General features: G+C 38.0%; 1 protein-coding gene across 1 annotated transcript; it reads right to left on the reverse strand.

The window, feature by feature from the left end:
- Nucleotides 1-7944: 7944 nt before the first annotated feature.
- Nucleotides 7945-8427, reverse strand: LOC104119550 (serine/threonine-protein phosphatase 7 long form homolog). The gene has a single exon (XM_009631080.2). It carries the CDS (start codon nucleotides 8425-8427, stop codon nucleotides 7945-7947), a length of 483 nt encoding a protein of 160 aa, XP_009629375.2.
- Between the last annotated feature and the right edge of the window lie 7571 nt (nucleotides 8428-15998).

The following is a 15998-nucleotide window of genomic DNA, read 5'->3' on the forward strand; positions in this document are numbered from 1 at the left end:
TGATGCTATTTAGAACTTGTCTGTAAAATTTGGTGTGGTTTGGAGTTGATTTGATAGGATCGGACATTTAGTTGTAATTCTAGAAATTCTTGAACTTTACTTTGAAATTCATACGTTTTAGAGTTCAATTCGTAGTTTTAGATGATATTTTTGTGTTTTGATCGTGCGAGCAAGTTTGTATGATATTTTTACACTTGTATGGATGGTTGGTTTGGATCCCCGAGGGCTTGGATGAGTTTCAGACATGTTTCAGAAGGTTTGAATTGAAATTGAATTGCTAGTGCTGTTGGTGCTCAAGTATCGCAATTAAGTCGACTCTGGTAAGATTTGAGCCGTGTGGAGGCAAATTTTAGGGGAAAAGCTATTTCTGAGAATTGATTGGCCTAGTTGAGGTAAGTATCTTGCCTAAATTTATGTGGGGGAACTACCCCTTAGGATTGGTATTGATAGATTCATTTTGTGCTATGTGAAAGCCATGTACGTAAGGTGACGAGTGGGTACATGAGTTGTATGTGGTATTTGACCAGTTTAGGCTACTTAAACTCCTTCTATGCCTTAATTTAATTGTAATATCATGTTCTAAATTCTAATAGGTAATCTATTCTTACTTGTGTTAGTCCATCCTTATATGCCTTAAATGATTTTTTTAACACTTGTTCTAAATCCGACTTGATAAATTGCTCTCATGCTTTAGTTGAACGTGTTTCACCTTTTATTGTTACATTCTATCTCTTCATTGTTGATTATCATTATTTGAAGTTATTGTTCATGTTATCACTTCCATTGTTGATTATCATTACTTGAAGTTATTGTTCATGTTATCCCTTCCATTGTTGATTTCCGTTATTTGAAGTCATTGTTGCACGTTATTTCGTCTATTGTGAGTTAATCTTATATAATATCGTAGTTATACATTATCTCTCTCATTGTTGAGCTATTTGTGTTGAAGTTGTGAAAGTTGTGAAAGCGGTTAACACGTTAAGGCAGAATTGATTGTTGAGGCATCTTTCTTGTTGAGCATTTTATATTCATTGTTGTTTTTGATATTTTTGTACTCGTTGTGGTGGAACCATGTGCTATTGTTGTGGAAATATTGATATTATTGATTATTGATAAGTTGTGATATATGGGCACTTGGGGTGCGAGTTGTTATTGTGATGTGTTATTTACGTGCATGCAGAGGTATAAGTCTTGGGGTTAATGTGTATGCGGCTGTATAAGGTGGGATATATGTTTGTGTTGCTTGTAGGGGAATCACGTGAAGCCACGCGGCGCTATAATGTGGGCTAAAGTACATGTAGCTATTTTGGAAAAACTGTTTTTAAAACCTGCACACGCGACAGTATAAGTAAAGATTGTGATTGAGAGTGTGAATTGTGAATACAAGGTAGTACCTCGGTTGTGATTCTTAATATATACATGAGGCGGTACCTCGGTTGTGAATCTTGATATATACACGAGGCGGTACCTCGGTTGTGATTCTTATTGTACATGAGGCGGTACCTCATTGTGATTCTTGTTGTTTATCTCATGTTGCAAAGGGTTTTGGTGGGAACATTTATTGTTGTTTTGTTCTTCCTTGTTCTAGCAATTGTTGTCCGTCTATGATCATTGCGGTTCTCTTTAGTTGCTTAATTTAAGTTATTTCCATGCTTAAAACTTTGGCATTAGTTCATGCCATTAACTATTTATTTATATCCTAGTAGGTGTCTTGACATGACCTAGTCACTACTCTATCGAGGTTAGGCTTGATACTTACTAGGTACCGTTTTGGTGTACTCATACTACGCTTCTGCATATTTTTTTGTGCAGATCCATGTACGTCTGCCCGTGCCGCGCGCTAGAGTTGATTTGAGTTGCTGTTTTCGGGAGATTTGAACTGTTTGATTCTATCGAATTGGTACCATTCTTGACTACTTCAATATGTGAATATTAGTTGCAAATTTTGTGGCTTAGCAGCAACATTATGTTGATGTTTGTAGTGTTGGAAACTGGAAAGTTGTAGCAGCACCAATAGTGTTGGAAACTGGAAATGTTGTCAAATTGTTTCAATACCAATAGTAGGGTTTCCATTTATTACGACAGTATTGAAGTGAAACTGTTTTACGTCTCTCAACAAATTGAATATTAGTTTCTCCAAGCAGAAGCTTCAAATATTAGTTGTGTCCAGAACCGATATAAAATTGTTTTAGTTGTGGCCAGAAACGAGTTTTAAAACTGTTTTACTCTTCTCTTTTTTGCTTAACTCTAGATTGAGTTATCTTATCGGGTAAACTGATAACCGAACTGATAATGATCGATAACCGATTAACCGATAACTAATATCTTATCGGTTTGATTATCGGTTTATCATATTTGTAAACCGATAACCGATATGGTAAGCCAATAATATTCATAACCGAACCGAACCGACCGATGCCCACCTCTGCATAGAGTAAATCCTCCCACTGCCTAGGTCCTCTCTTTCTCACTGCGAACGCGAAACGGGCTATGCGTTCGCGCATCCATGGCCACACAAACTTCACGATCGCGGACGAGCTCTTGCGATCGCATAGAACAAAAAGGTGACTGCCTAATTCAAGGCTTCACGATCGCGTCTCCTCCTACGCGACCGCATAAGAGGAAACCAGCAAATGAAGACACCAGAAATTTTTGAAATCTTTCAAGTCCAAAACTAGTCCGTTAACCACCCAGAATCCACCTGAGGCCCCCGAGACCTCAACCAAACATACCAAAAAGTCCTAAAACATCATACAAACTTAGTCGAGCCCTCAAATCACATCAAACAACGCTAAAAACAGAATCACCCTCCAATTCAAACTTAATGAACTTTGAAACTTCAAACTTCTACAACCGATACCAAAACCTATCAAATCACGTCCGATTGACTTCAAATTTTACATATAAGTCATAATTCACATTATGGGCCTATTCCAATTTTCGGAATGGGAATCCGACCCCGATATCAAAAAGTCCATTTCCGGTCAAACTTCCCAAAAATTCAACTTTCACCATTTCAAGCCTAATTTAGCTAAAGATCTCCAAAACATAACCCGGACACGCTCCTAAGTCCAAAATCACCCAACGAAGCTAACGGAATCGACGAAACTCCATTCCGGAGTCGTCTTCACACAGTTCCAACTACGGTCAAAATCCTAAGACTTAAGGCTTCCGTTTTAAGGACTAAGTGTTCCTAATCACTCCAAAACCATAACAAAACCTCCCGGGAAGTCACATAAGCTGAAAAAGATACGAGGGAAGTAGTAAATAGGGGATCGGGGCTAATATACTAAAAATGATTGGCCGGGTTGTTACAATAATTTAAAACATAAATAATGTTGCAATTATATACTGAATGTCATATGTACAGATAATAAAAAATGTCTATGTGTCCCACAACCTGTATGCTTTAAAGCATTGGTTGGCCTGAGGCGCATCCCATCCGGCCCGACTATACTATCAGGATCATCCTCATCACGTCGCCTCTTTATCGGAGGATGCATTGCAGTATGATCATCAGTAAGGCTGGTAGGATTGGTAGAAGGTGCCGTCTGTCCAACAGTAACCTATAGAATAATAAGATATTTAGTATATGAAATATATATTACTAACGTACGTGTTAGCTGAATTTTTTTTAATGGTCTTACCATGGTCTCGGCGGTTCCTGAATATAATCATCCATCTCAGGCATGTCAGTATCGCACAAAGTGGCCTCCGTGACTGTCACGACCCAATTTTTCCTCTGTTGGGTATCGTGATGGCACCTAGTCTTAGGGACTAGGTAAGCCTAACAATAATTAAAACAACAACATTATTTAATTAGAATCTCTTAAAATTTCCAAAAACAGTGGTTTTACAAGTCATAAGCTCTACAGAGTGTTTGCTAGAAAACTTCTAAATACAACTGTCCAGAAATAAGTATAAACAGTGCAAAACGAAAACTGGAAGGTGACTCCGAAGCCTGCGAATGCAGCAGCAGGTTTACCTTGAGTCTCCACAGCAATAGTCCACACACCGAGCTAACGAACAAGTACCTGGATCTGCACAAAAATATGCAGAAGAGTAGCATGAGCACACCACAGCGGTGCCCAGTAAGTATCAAGACTAACCTCGGTGGAGTAGTGATGAGGAACAGTCAAGACACCCACTGGTCTAATAAACCGAACAGATATAAGTACATGAATAACAAAAGTATGATGTCTACATAAAGACTATGCAATATGGCTCACAATACAGTGATGGCATTAAAGCAATAAACAACAATTATCAGCGGAATATCATGAAAATGACGTAGACAAAGTGAATGGAACACAACCTAAATCCGGAATCACGAATACAGCAAGGACAATAATAACTCAATAATTACAACCGCTTTTACATCAGGTTTTAGTCAATAACTCCACGAGGTACCGAACCTCGGACAATTTACAATCTCACGGGTCTCAATACATGAACCCTAACACTTGGCAACCTGTGCTCTCATAACACCTCATAACCATACTGACGACTCGCGTGCCAATAGAGCCATTCTCACATAGAAGGCAAGTAAACAAGGGTGAGCATCTATGCTCAACAATATCAAGAGCACCTCTTATCCGATAAGAGTGCTTAACTACGTGTATGCTTGTGCAATTGTCCTAACATAATCCATACTAGCAAATAAGCATAAGGAAGAAGAAGAACGGACAACACGTAAAATATTTTCTCACAGCTTTCACAAGATCAAGCTCACACAGGTACGTATACCACTACACAAATATCAACAACAAGAATGCTCCCGGGCCATAAATCATCACAAATCAATCCCTGACACAGCCCACCTTGTCTTGCCACGTGTGCAATAGTAACATAAATGCCCGCCTTGTCTCACCACACGTGCATAATAATGTTCCCACCTTGTATCGCCACATGCGCAACCCATATATATATATATCCCACCTTGTCATGCCTCATGTGCAAATATCAATAGTAACAATAGCACGGCAGAAACCTCGTGCAACCCCATAACAACAACCGCACGGCAGAAACCTCATGCATCACAATAATAACAACCGCACGGCAGAAATCTCGTGCATCACCACAAGAAATACAACAACAACAATGGAAATAATACAAAGTATGACAAGTAAATCAATTCAAGAACTTTTAAAATCACAGGAAAATGTGGGACCAAATCACAAAGAATAACCACAGTAAATAATGCTAGGCGTAAAGAGAACAACTCAATAAAGGGAAACTAATGTGTATCAACGACCCCACAATATACATTTTAACAACATGGAAACTAACACGAGTCAAATAATTCCAAATAAAACAAGTCGACTAAGATATAGGATATCTAAAACTTCTTTTAAGGTTGAGAAATTACTAAGAATTTTCAACAATTTAATTAAGGATAAGCAGCGGAAAGATAATCATAACCTCAATTAAGACTAAACAAATCATAAGATGAGATAATAATAATTTCAAATAAAGATAAGCAGTTATGAAAAGATAGCATGACAATAGAGAAGGTAAAAAAAATCTTCAGTTAAGTTAAATAAGAGTCCAATAGGCAATAAGAGTGAATCCTGAAAGTAATTAATTCTAATTAAAGCATGTAAAGGTGAAACTAGTAAATAGGAACTTAATCATATCAAGAACAACTTCATACTCAGTGAATATAAGGACTTAAGAATCCTAAAAGGCCAATTTTTCACAAATAAGTCCGAGCACGCACTCGTCACCTCGCGTGCATGGACTACAAATCAACATAGAAGACTCAAATCCTAAGGGAAAAATCCTCCACACAAGGTTAGGCCAGATACTTACCTCGAACCAAGCTCAAACAGTCCGTAAGAATGTCCTTTCCTCAATTATCCGACTCCGAATGGCCCAAATCTAGCCAAATACAATTTCATAACATGAATACAACAATAATAAACTTATCTAATCAATGAAATCAATATTTAATAAAAATTCCGAAATTCGCCCTAAAAAGTCGACCGGGCCCACGTCTCAGAATCGGATAAAAGTCACAAAATATGAACACCCATTCACTCGCGAGTTCACTCATACCAAAATTATCCAAATCCGATGTCTAAATCCCAATCAAAACTCAAAACTCTTAGTTGAAGAACTTCTTCCCATTTTTCCTAAATTTTTAATCCAAACCCAAAACTAAATGGAGAAAACAACTATGGATTAATGGAAAATAACCAAAAATGAGTTAGGAATCATTACCCCAAAGTTTCCTCTGAAAAACCCTCGAACAATCGCCAAATTCCGAGCTCTCATGTCCAAAAACGAAGAATGAAACCAAACCCTCGAATTTCTCTTTTCTGCCCAGGCGTGACCGCACCTGCGCATAAATAGCCGCATCTGCGCGACCGCAAGTGCGCATGTCCAACCGCACCTGCGCTTTCTCTCGCTTCTGCACGCCAAAAATCCGCTTCTACGGAGCCGCTGATGCGCACAATTTCTCCGCACCTGCAGAGACTATCAAGTCCAGCTCTTCTCGCACCTGCGCCACAATCTTCGCATATGCGGGCATCGCAGATGCAGAATTTTCCTCGCCCCTGCGACCCCTGGCACTCCTCCATTTTTCCGCTTCTGCGCTTGCCTCTCCGTACGTGCGCTCTCGCACCTGCAGTTTCTTCTTCGTAGGTGCAAAAATACCAGAAGCCTGAATACTTAGCAGTAACACAAATCAAACTTTTAATCCGTTAAGCACCCGAAACTCACCCGAGGCCCCTGGGACCTCAACCAAACATACCAACCAATCCTAATACACCATAGGAACTTAGTCGAGCCTTAAAGTCACTTCAAATAATGTCGAACCATGAATCGCACCATGAATCGAACTTGTAAATTTCAAATCTTTCAACTTCTAAAACTCGTGCCGAAACCTATCAAATCAATCCGGAATGACGTCAAATTTTGCAGGCAAGTCCCAAATAACATAACGGAGCTATTCCAACTCTTTGAATCGCATTCTGACCCCGATATCAAAAAGTCCACTTCTGGTCCAAATCTCCAAAAATTCGACTTTCGCCATTTCAAGCCTAAATCAGCTACAGACCTCGGATTTACAATCCGGACACGCTCCTAAGCCCAAAATTACCCAACGGAGCTAATGGTATCGACAAAACTCCATTCCGGAGTTGTATTCACATAGTTTCAACTACGGTCAAAATCCTAAGACTTAAACTTCTGTTTTAGGGACTAAGTGTCCCAAATCACTATGAATCATCTGGTAACTTAATTCAATCACGCACGCAAGTCAATACACATAATATGAAGCTGCTCAGGGCATTATGCCGCTGAATGAGACTTAAGTTCTCAAAACGACCGGCCGAGTCGTTACAGTGACGGGTGAGGATGATGTCTTTAAAAAAAATAAAAATGCTTTAGATATTGATGACTAATCAATGAGATAAAAACAAATATCAATAATAGTAATACAAACAAACCTGGGCCTATGAAAGATCCTCAGCATCCCTCGATGATGACCCATAACTCAGTCGGCGCCCACTATGCGCATCTCGTGTCGAACGATCATCAACAACCGCTGATGGCTCTAGGAGACCAAGAAAATACTGATCCCACTCCTGTCACGTAATGGTCGTGCCCGCAATCAACAATGGAGTTGAAGGTGGTTACCTGCGAAGTCCCTGGTGTCAGCTAAAGGCTGAATGATGGCATATCATGAGGAGCATCGTCTGGCAGGGACACGATGGTACTGCTCTAGCGGCAGATAATCAGCCTTATGTCCTAAGCGCTTGTCATCTCGGGCTAGCCTCAATGTCCGGGAAGCCAGATCTGTAACCTGCCAACCATCCACGTGCAAAGATGTCGCTCTCTCGCCGGTATGTTATTGCATCTGCAGTCCTAACTGGTAGAATAGATGTAAGCCAATAGCCTGAACACCATGTAAAATATTAATTACGGAATGATAGGTTAACGTTATAAGGCTCCACTCAATGCAGTCTCCTCCGCTGGCTGGAAACCGGTGAGTCGCTGCAACATCTGCATGTAATGCAATCCCGTATATTCTCTAAGAGCATGCGGGTAAGCTACAGTTAGTCCATCAACCGGCAGACCAAAAAGAACCTCCACGTCCTTAAGTGTGATAGTAGCCTCGCCGATGGGTAGATGAAACGTGTGTGTCTCCGGTCGCCACAGCTCTATCATAGCCGTGATCAACGCCCAGTCGAACTGCAACCGACCGATCTCTATAATCCTGTAGAAACCCGTATCCTGAAGGCGTCTAACTATACGGGGATGGAGTGGGTGGGCCCCAATGAACTCCCACATATCGTCTATATGTCTGGCGCGGAATGTCTGGGAGAAACGCTGCCCATCCCATACATATGAAGACCTATGCTCGGCCTGTAGCAACAGTAGCTCTAGCGATGCAGGTCCGGGATGCACAGGCAGAACCTCCATGATGATGACTGTAAATTGAACAATATTAGTTAAAGTATTTTTCTTTTTAATTGCTTAACATCTTTAAATATATTGCAATATCTTTAATATTAAACTTTATTCGATATTTTTACTATATTAGGTTGATATATTTTCTATATTAGAATTTTGTATTTTATATATTAGTTTATTATTTTATATGTTACTTTATTATTTTATATGCTAGTTTACGACTTTATATGTTTGTTTAATATTTAATATGTTAGTTTCTTATTTTATATGTTTGTTTCTTATTTTATTTATTAGTTTATTATTTTATATGTTTGTTTGTTACTCACCTATTTTTTACTATAATAAAATTAAATAATTAATTTTTCTAACTATACAGGATTTAATTATTAAATATTCATATAATAATACTTAGTTTGACAAATATTGTTATTTTCTAATGTTATTTTCTTATGTTTGTTGACTAGAATTCGAGAGAGTTTGTGTTTGAGCTATCAACTTTTTTCAAATATTTTTGGGTTTAACAGATAATTAAATGATTAATTTCAATAACTACAAAGTTGCTACGCTAAAAGGGCACTATATTTTATTACTCTAAATATGCACTACATTACAAATACGAGCACTACAGGAAACTAAAGTCACATATTCATATATATACAACAATAACATCTAAATAAGATTAATTATTCTAAAAATAATAATTTATCTATTTTACTAGTCTTTTAGCAAATAAATAATCTAAACCAGATAAAAATAATAAATTAGTTTAATCACAAAACAATCACGAAAAAACATATACCACAGTAAATATTAACTAATTAATATTTTTTTAACAACTAATAACAATTCCTATTTTACTAATATTTTTAGCACACTGATAATATAATCCGGATTAAAAATAATAAATTAATTAAATCGTAAAACAATCACGAAATAACATAGAACATAATAAAAAATAACTAATAGGCATTTTTTATACATGAGTTTTAACAAAAACTAAGTCGGAATACCTCGATTTTCATTTTTTGGAAAGTTGAAGATTTTGTGATTTGAAGCCGAAAGGAGCAACCCACTACGAGATAACGCCTTAGATATGATGTGGGACCAAGAATCTACACTTTTTGTGGGACCGGTGGGCTCCGCTGATTTTCTTGTTTTTTAATGGAGGAGTATACCGGTTCGTGTGGTGCGGAAGGAGAAGGGCTCGTTTATTTATGTAAGTATAGTGTGCATATATACCACGCTATACTATAACACGGTATATAAGAGCGCTATTCCTTCCCGCCCATTTAAATTCAAATAAAGCGCGGTTATTCACCGCGCTATATCTTAACGGACAAACGTGCCGTTAAGGTATAGCTCGGTGAATAACCACGCTATACATATTATGGTGCCTAATTTTGTTTCCCACATATTATGGTTCTTTGAGTCCAAAAGATTAATATTTTGGTTCCGGGTTCCACGTTGACCTATTTACACATTCACACTATGGTGGAGACTGGACAGGTCCCTTCCTCTTTTTCTGGTGTACAACAAATATTAATCTTAAAGAATTTGCTCTTAAAGAATCTTATAAGTGATAGATAAACTTCCACATCGACTGTTGTTTTCATCTTTTAGAAGGATTTGCTCTTACTATTCATTTCTCAATCCAAAGAGTCAAACACCAGAAAGTTGCATTATTCGTGGGAATAACTTTTAAATGAAGTTAGACAGCTATGGTACCAGAAGTTCGTAACAACATAACTATAGTAATATCAGTTTGCCATGTTTTCCCATAAAATGAGTCCCATCTGTAAAGAATTGGATGGCAGAACCCCATAAGTTTGTATTTCGTTTTCTGAATTCCTATTTATTTTCTCTTTAGTTTTGGCTCAAGAAAATGCTAAGGCCCCGTTTAGCCATAGATTTTGTCAAGTTTTTTCCAAATTATTTTGCCAAAATCTGTTTGTATCACGACCCGAAATTCCCACCCTTGGGACCGTGATGACGCCTAACGTTTCACTTGCAAGGCAAACTAACGTTAGATTTAGTTATTAACCATTTTTTTACAATTCAAGTCAAATAAAAACCAATAAGCTGAATAAGCTGAAATAAAATAAATAAACCAATAAACGACGATATCCAAATACAATCTCAAAATTGATGTCACAATACACGAGCGTCTAGAGTACTACAAATAATAGTCTGAATAAAAGCAAAACTATCTGAATCGAAATAAACAGCTAAGGTAATGTAGAAAGGGACTTTAGGGCTGCGAACATTGTGCAGTTATACCTCAAGTCTCCGTCAAGAACTGAATTCGAGAAAATCTACTGAATGCCGCTAGGACCCACTCCGAAATCTACACAAGAAGTGCAGAGTGTAGTATGAGTACAACCGACCCCATGTGCTCTATAAGTGTCGAGCCTAACCTCGACAAGGTAGTGATGAGGCTAAGGTGGGCCACTTATAATAACCCGTACGCAGTATAATAATAATAATAATAATAATAATAATAATAATAATAATAATAATAATAATAATAATAATAATAATAATAATAATAATAATAATAATAACAATAACAATAACAATAACAACAACAACATGGAAGGAAAATAGGAAATGAAAGTAAGGCAATTAATTTTTGAACAATAACTCAATCCTTGCAATCAGAGAACCCGGAATAACAGATCTCATAATTTCATGTAACAATGCTGGAAACCAACACAATAACAACAACGAATACAGCATACACAATCCATTGTGGTGTGCAACCCGATCCGACCGTACACACGCAATCCTCCCTTATTTTACCATAGTATCATTTATCAATATCAAGAATCACATATAAAATTCGTTCTGACGCGCAACCCGATCCCGCCATATCATCATAATCAATGTCACAATCCTCCCTTATTTCACCATGTCAAAATTTATCAATATCAAGTATTACGTACACAACCATTGCGATGCACAGCCCGATCCCACCATATCATTATAATCAATATCAAAATCCTCCCTTATTACACCATATCACAATCATTGCGGCATGCAACCCGATGCATAAATATTTTCAATAAATGTAATCAATCCAATAGCTCAATTTATTAGAATCTCTACAATTAAGGAATATGAAAGCAACGTAATAAAGGAACCATGTACTAATCAAAGGAATGCTACAAATAATACAAAAGCAACAAGACAAGTCAAGTACGTGACAATTAAGGTGTGCAACTAAGATAACTAAGGCAATTAGAAATTAATCACTGAGTCATGGAAGGAACGAAAAATTTAATACAAGAATAATTAATGATAAGTAATAAATTACGGCATAGAAAGCATTTAAAGCATGTAACAGTTAAGGCATAGAGTGAGATAATTCATTAAATACAAGAAAAATATGGAAACAATTATTTTGACGGCGTATATACACTCGTCACCTCGCATATATACCATTTCACACATAATTCACATAACATATAATTTAAGGGTTCCTAATTCCCTCAAATCAAGGTTAGACCCAACAATTACCTCGCTTCATAACTCAAGCAATCACTCAACCACAGCTTTGCCTTTTGAACAAGTCTCTAAACCAACCAAATTTAGCAAATTATTCACCAAATGATCCAAAATAAGCTTTAAAAATTACCCACAAATGGAAGAGGTTTAATTTAGATCATTTTTTTAAAAAGTCAACAAAAATTAACCCAGGGCCCGCTTGGTCAAAATCGAAATTCAGACCAAAACCCGATCACCCATTCAACCATTGAGCCCAGTTATGCGATTTGTTTTGAAATCCGACCTCAATTCGAGGTCTAAATCTCAATTTTATAAAAATTCCCAATTCTACCCAACTCTCTAATTTCTACCATGAATTTAGGAAGAAGAGACTCTTGAAAAATCGCCTCTAGGGTGTTTAGGGTTGAAAAATTGTGAGAAATGAGCTAAGTCCCATTTTCCCCTCTTTTACCCAGCTGCAGATGCCTCAATTGTGACGTTTTGTTCGTAATTACGAACATCACAAATGCTAGACAAGGGTCGCAATTGCGAACCTTGTAACTGGAGAGCAAAAGTCGCAAATGCGACATTGAGGTCGCAAATGCGAACCCAAAACTATCGCAAATGCAACCCTTAGCTTCAAAAATGCGAAGCAGTACACTAGTGGTCAGTGATCGCAATTGCGACCACATCCTTCGCAAATGCGAAGGTCCGCTGTTCGCAAATGCAAACTACTTCTCACAAATACGAGTTTCACCCATCCCATTCCATACTCGCAAATGCAAATAATTATTCGCAAAAGCGAGGCTTGCAATTGCACCAACAGACTTATCGTATTGCAAAACTCATCCGAAACTCACCCGAGCCCCTTGGGGTCCAAACCAAATATGCACACAAGTGTAATAACATCATACGAGTTTGCTCGTATAATCAAATCACCAAAATAAAATCTAAATCTACTAATCAATCCTCAAAACGAATGAACTTCCAAAGTGAAACTCAAGAACACTAGAATCACGTTTAAGCATCCGAATCATGTCAAATAAATTTTGAATTTAACCAAATTTTGCAGACAAGTTCTAAAAAGAAATATGGAACTATTTCAAGTTTTAACATCAAAATCTGAACCCGTTATCTAAGAAGTCTGTAACGACCCGACCGATCGTTTTGAGCTCTAGCATGTCGTTTGGTGGTTTGAGGCCTTAAGTAGTGTGACTTCATGTTTTATGACTTGTACGTGTGGTCGGAATTGCATTTTGGGAAGTTCGGAGTTGATTTGGAAAGAAAATTCTAAATTCGAAAGCTTTAAGTTGGAAGAGTTGACTAAGGTTTGACTTTTGAGTAAATGACCTCATAATTGATATTTGAAGGTTCCAACAGGCTTGTATGATGATTTTGGACTTGGGCGTATGTTCAGGTTGAGTATCGGGTGGCCCAGGAGCATTTCGGCGCGTATTATGGAAGTTAGCATTTTGAAGGTTTTAGATATTCCTAAGTTTGGTTTGAAGTGGACTTTGGTGTCATCGTTGTCCGTTTGGGATTCTGAGCCTTGGAATAAGTTCGTATCATGATTTTTGGCTTATGCATAAAGTTTGGCATTATTCCGGAATGTTTAAGTTTAATTCGGACGCGTTCGGCGAAGATCAAAAGTTTGAAAGATTAAAGAAAGGTTTCGGTCATCGATTTGTAATTTTGATATTGTTCGACGTGATTTGAGGCTTCGAATAAATTCGAATCATGATTTGGGATGTGTTGGTATGTTCGTATGGGGTCCCGGCGGCCTCAGGTTTGAAACGGATTGAAATCAGATTGAAATTTGAATTTGAGGAAATGCTGGAAACTACTGAAATCTGGTGTCGTTACACCTGCGGTGGTTTGGTCATAGGTGCGGACATGCAGGCATGATGGAGGTCATCGCAGAAGCAAAAGAGGCCAGCTGGGCGAAGGGCCATAGGTGCAGAGTTTGGGCGCACATATGCGCATACACAGAAGCGAAGGAGGCACCGCAAATGCAGAATCTGGGCCTTTGATGCTGGACCGCATGAGCGGTCTGTGCTCCGCAGAAGCGAGATCGCAGGAGCAGATTTTAGTCCGTAGAAGCAGACTTGGCTGGGGTTAGGGGGAACCGCACCTGCGATGGGAATTTCTGCAGGTGCGGAACCGCAGAAGCGGCTACTCGTCCGCAGATGCGAGAGTCGTTGGGCAGTGGGGTGTTTAAATTCGAGACTTAGCCATTCCTCTCAAATGTTTCACTTGGATGGGCGAATTTTGGGGTTCTTGAAGAGGATCTTGTTGCCATCCCTTGTGAGGTAAGATATTCCCACCTATTGTGAGTTAAATATATGAGTTATATACGGAGTTATACATAAACATTCATGGAAATTGTAGGATTTTGGTAGAAAATCTAGAATTGGTATTTTTGGATTTTGGCCACGAAATTGGACATGGAATTGGGAATAAATCATATATTTGAGTTCGTAATGTTATGGGTAAAGTTTATGTTCGAAAAATTTCGTAATCTGAGCGCGTGGGTCCGAGGGTTGACTTTATTGACTTTTCGAGCGGAGTTAAGAATTGTTATAAAATGTTAAATTGTAAGCATTGGAGTATATTTTGATTGATTTTCACATTGTGTGACTAGTTTCGGATCGATGGGCTTTGATTTGAGGCGTTAGAGAGGCGCGGGAGCCGGTTATAGAACTTCGAAGTGAGGTAAGTCTCTTGTCTAACCTTGTGAGAGAAAAACTACTCCCTAGGTAATATTTATTGTTACGAGCAACTAGTTGTGGTGCTACATACACACGAGGTGACGAGAGTCCATACGTAGATAAAACATGTTTATGTCCGAGTAGACTTAGGACTTTATCATGTAATATCTGAATTATTTGGACTCATTTTGCTAGCTTAATTAATTAAAATTTTAACTGAAATTGATTTAGAAACATATAAATATATTAGGCCGAGATTTATTACCTTGAGTTGTTGATAAGATATTTGGTAAATGTAAAGGGGTATATTTATTATTATGCCCATGTACTGTATTGTAAGCACGCGCCTCGTAATTCGATAATTTCCTTCCTTTCTTGTGGAACGGGCCGAACGCCTCGACAATATAATAGATGCATCTATGCTTCGTGTCGCTCGACCCTCGGTAGTGTACACATTATTCTAGATCGGGCCGAACGACATTGGCATAATCGTGCGTTATATCGTTGGTAGTCCGAACATTCACGAGATTATCTTTCCACTGATGCCCAACATTTAATATGGTGTTCCTTATTCATTTGATATTGGTCCTTGATATTTTCCAAGCTGTTAAGGTAGAATACATGATTGAGAAATTCATACTTAAAAAGAAATATTTGGAAGACTAAATAACTTACGGAAACACCCAATTATTGTTTTGTGCTTCATATCTTCTTATGATTTATTATATTGCTTTATTGAACATCTAATAAGTGTCGATGTCGAACCCTTGTCACTACTTCTCTGGGGTTAGGCTAGATACTTACTGGGTATGCGTTGATTTATGTACTCATGCTGCACTTCTGCACTAATTGTGAAGGATCTGACAGGTTCATTTGGTGATCATTTTGTCGCGTAGGCAACCTGTTGAGGAGACTTTATGTGAGCTACATTCCAGGCTACGCATCGCTGTCCACCGAGTCTCCATCGTACTATTTATTTTATCCTGTGTTATTTACATTCTGGACAGATGTTGTATTATTATTGTATTCCTTAGAAAATACCCATGCACTTGTGACACCGGATTTTGGGTTTAAACTAGTTGATGCTTACGATTTCATATATTATTATCGCCTTTCATTTCTTTTATAAACTACAAATGGTGTACGTTCCCGTGGATTTAGAAGTGTAAATATCCTTCCTTATTAAAATCTATGATTTCAAAAGTAGTAAAATGAGTAATTAAATTGATAAATCACCGTTGGCTTGCCCGACGGCGCCATTAGGCGCCATCATGACCTTTAGTGGATTTTGGGTCGTGATAGCTTGGTATCAGAGCTCTAGGTTCACTTGGGTCTCACGAGTCATGAGCAAGTCTAGTAGAGTCTTGCAGATCGGTACAGAGACGTCTG

The sequence above is a fragment of the Nicotiana tomentosiformis genome, chromosome 8 (genome assembly GCF_000390325.3).
Source record: "Nicotiana tomentosiformis chromosome 8, ASM39032v3, whole genome shotgun sequence".
In the NCBI taxonomy this organism is placed as follows: domain Eukaryota; kingdom Viridiplantae; phylum Streptophyta; class Magnoliopsida; order Solanales; family Solanaceae; genus Nicotiana; species Nicotiana tomentosiformis.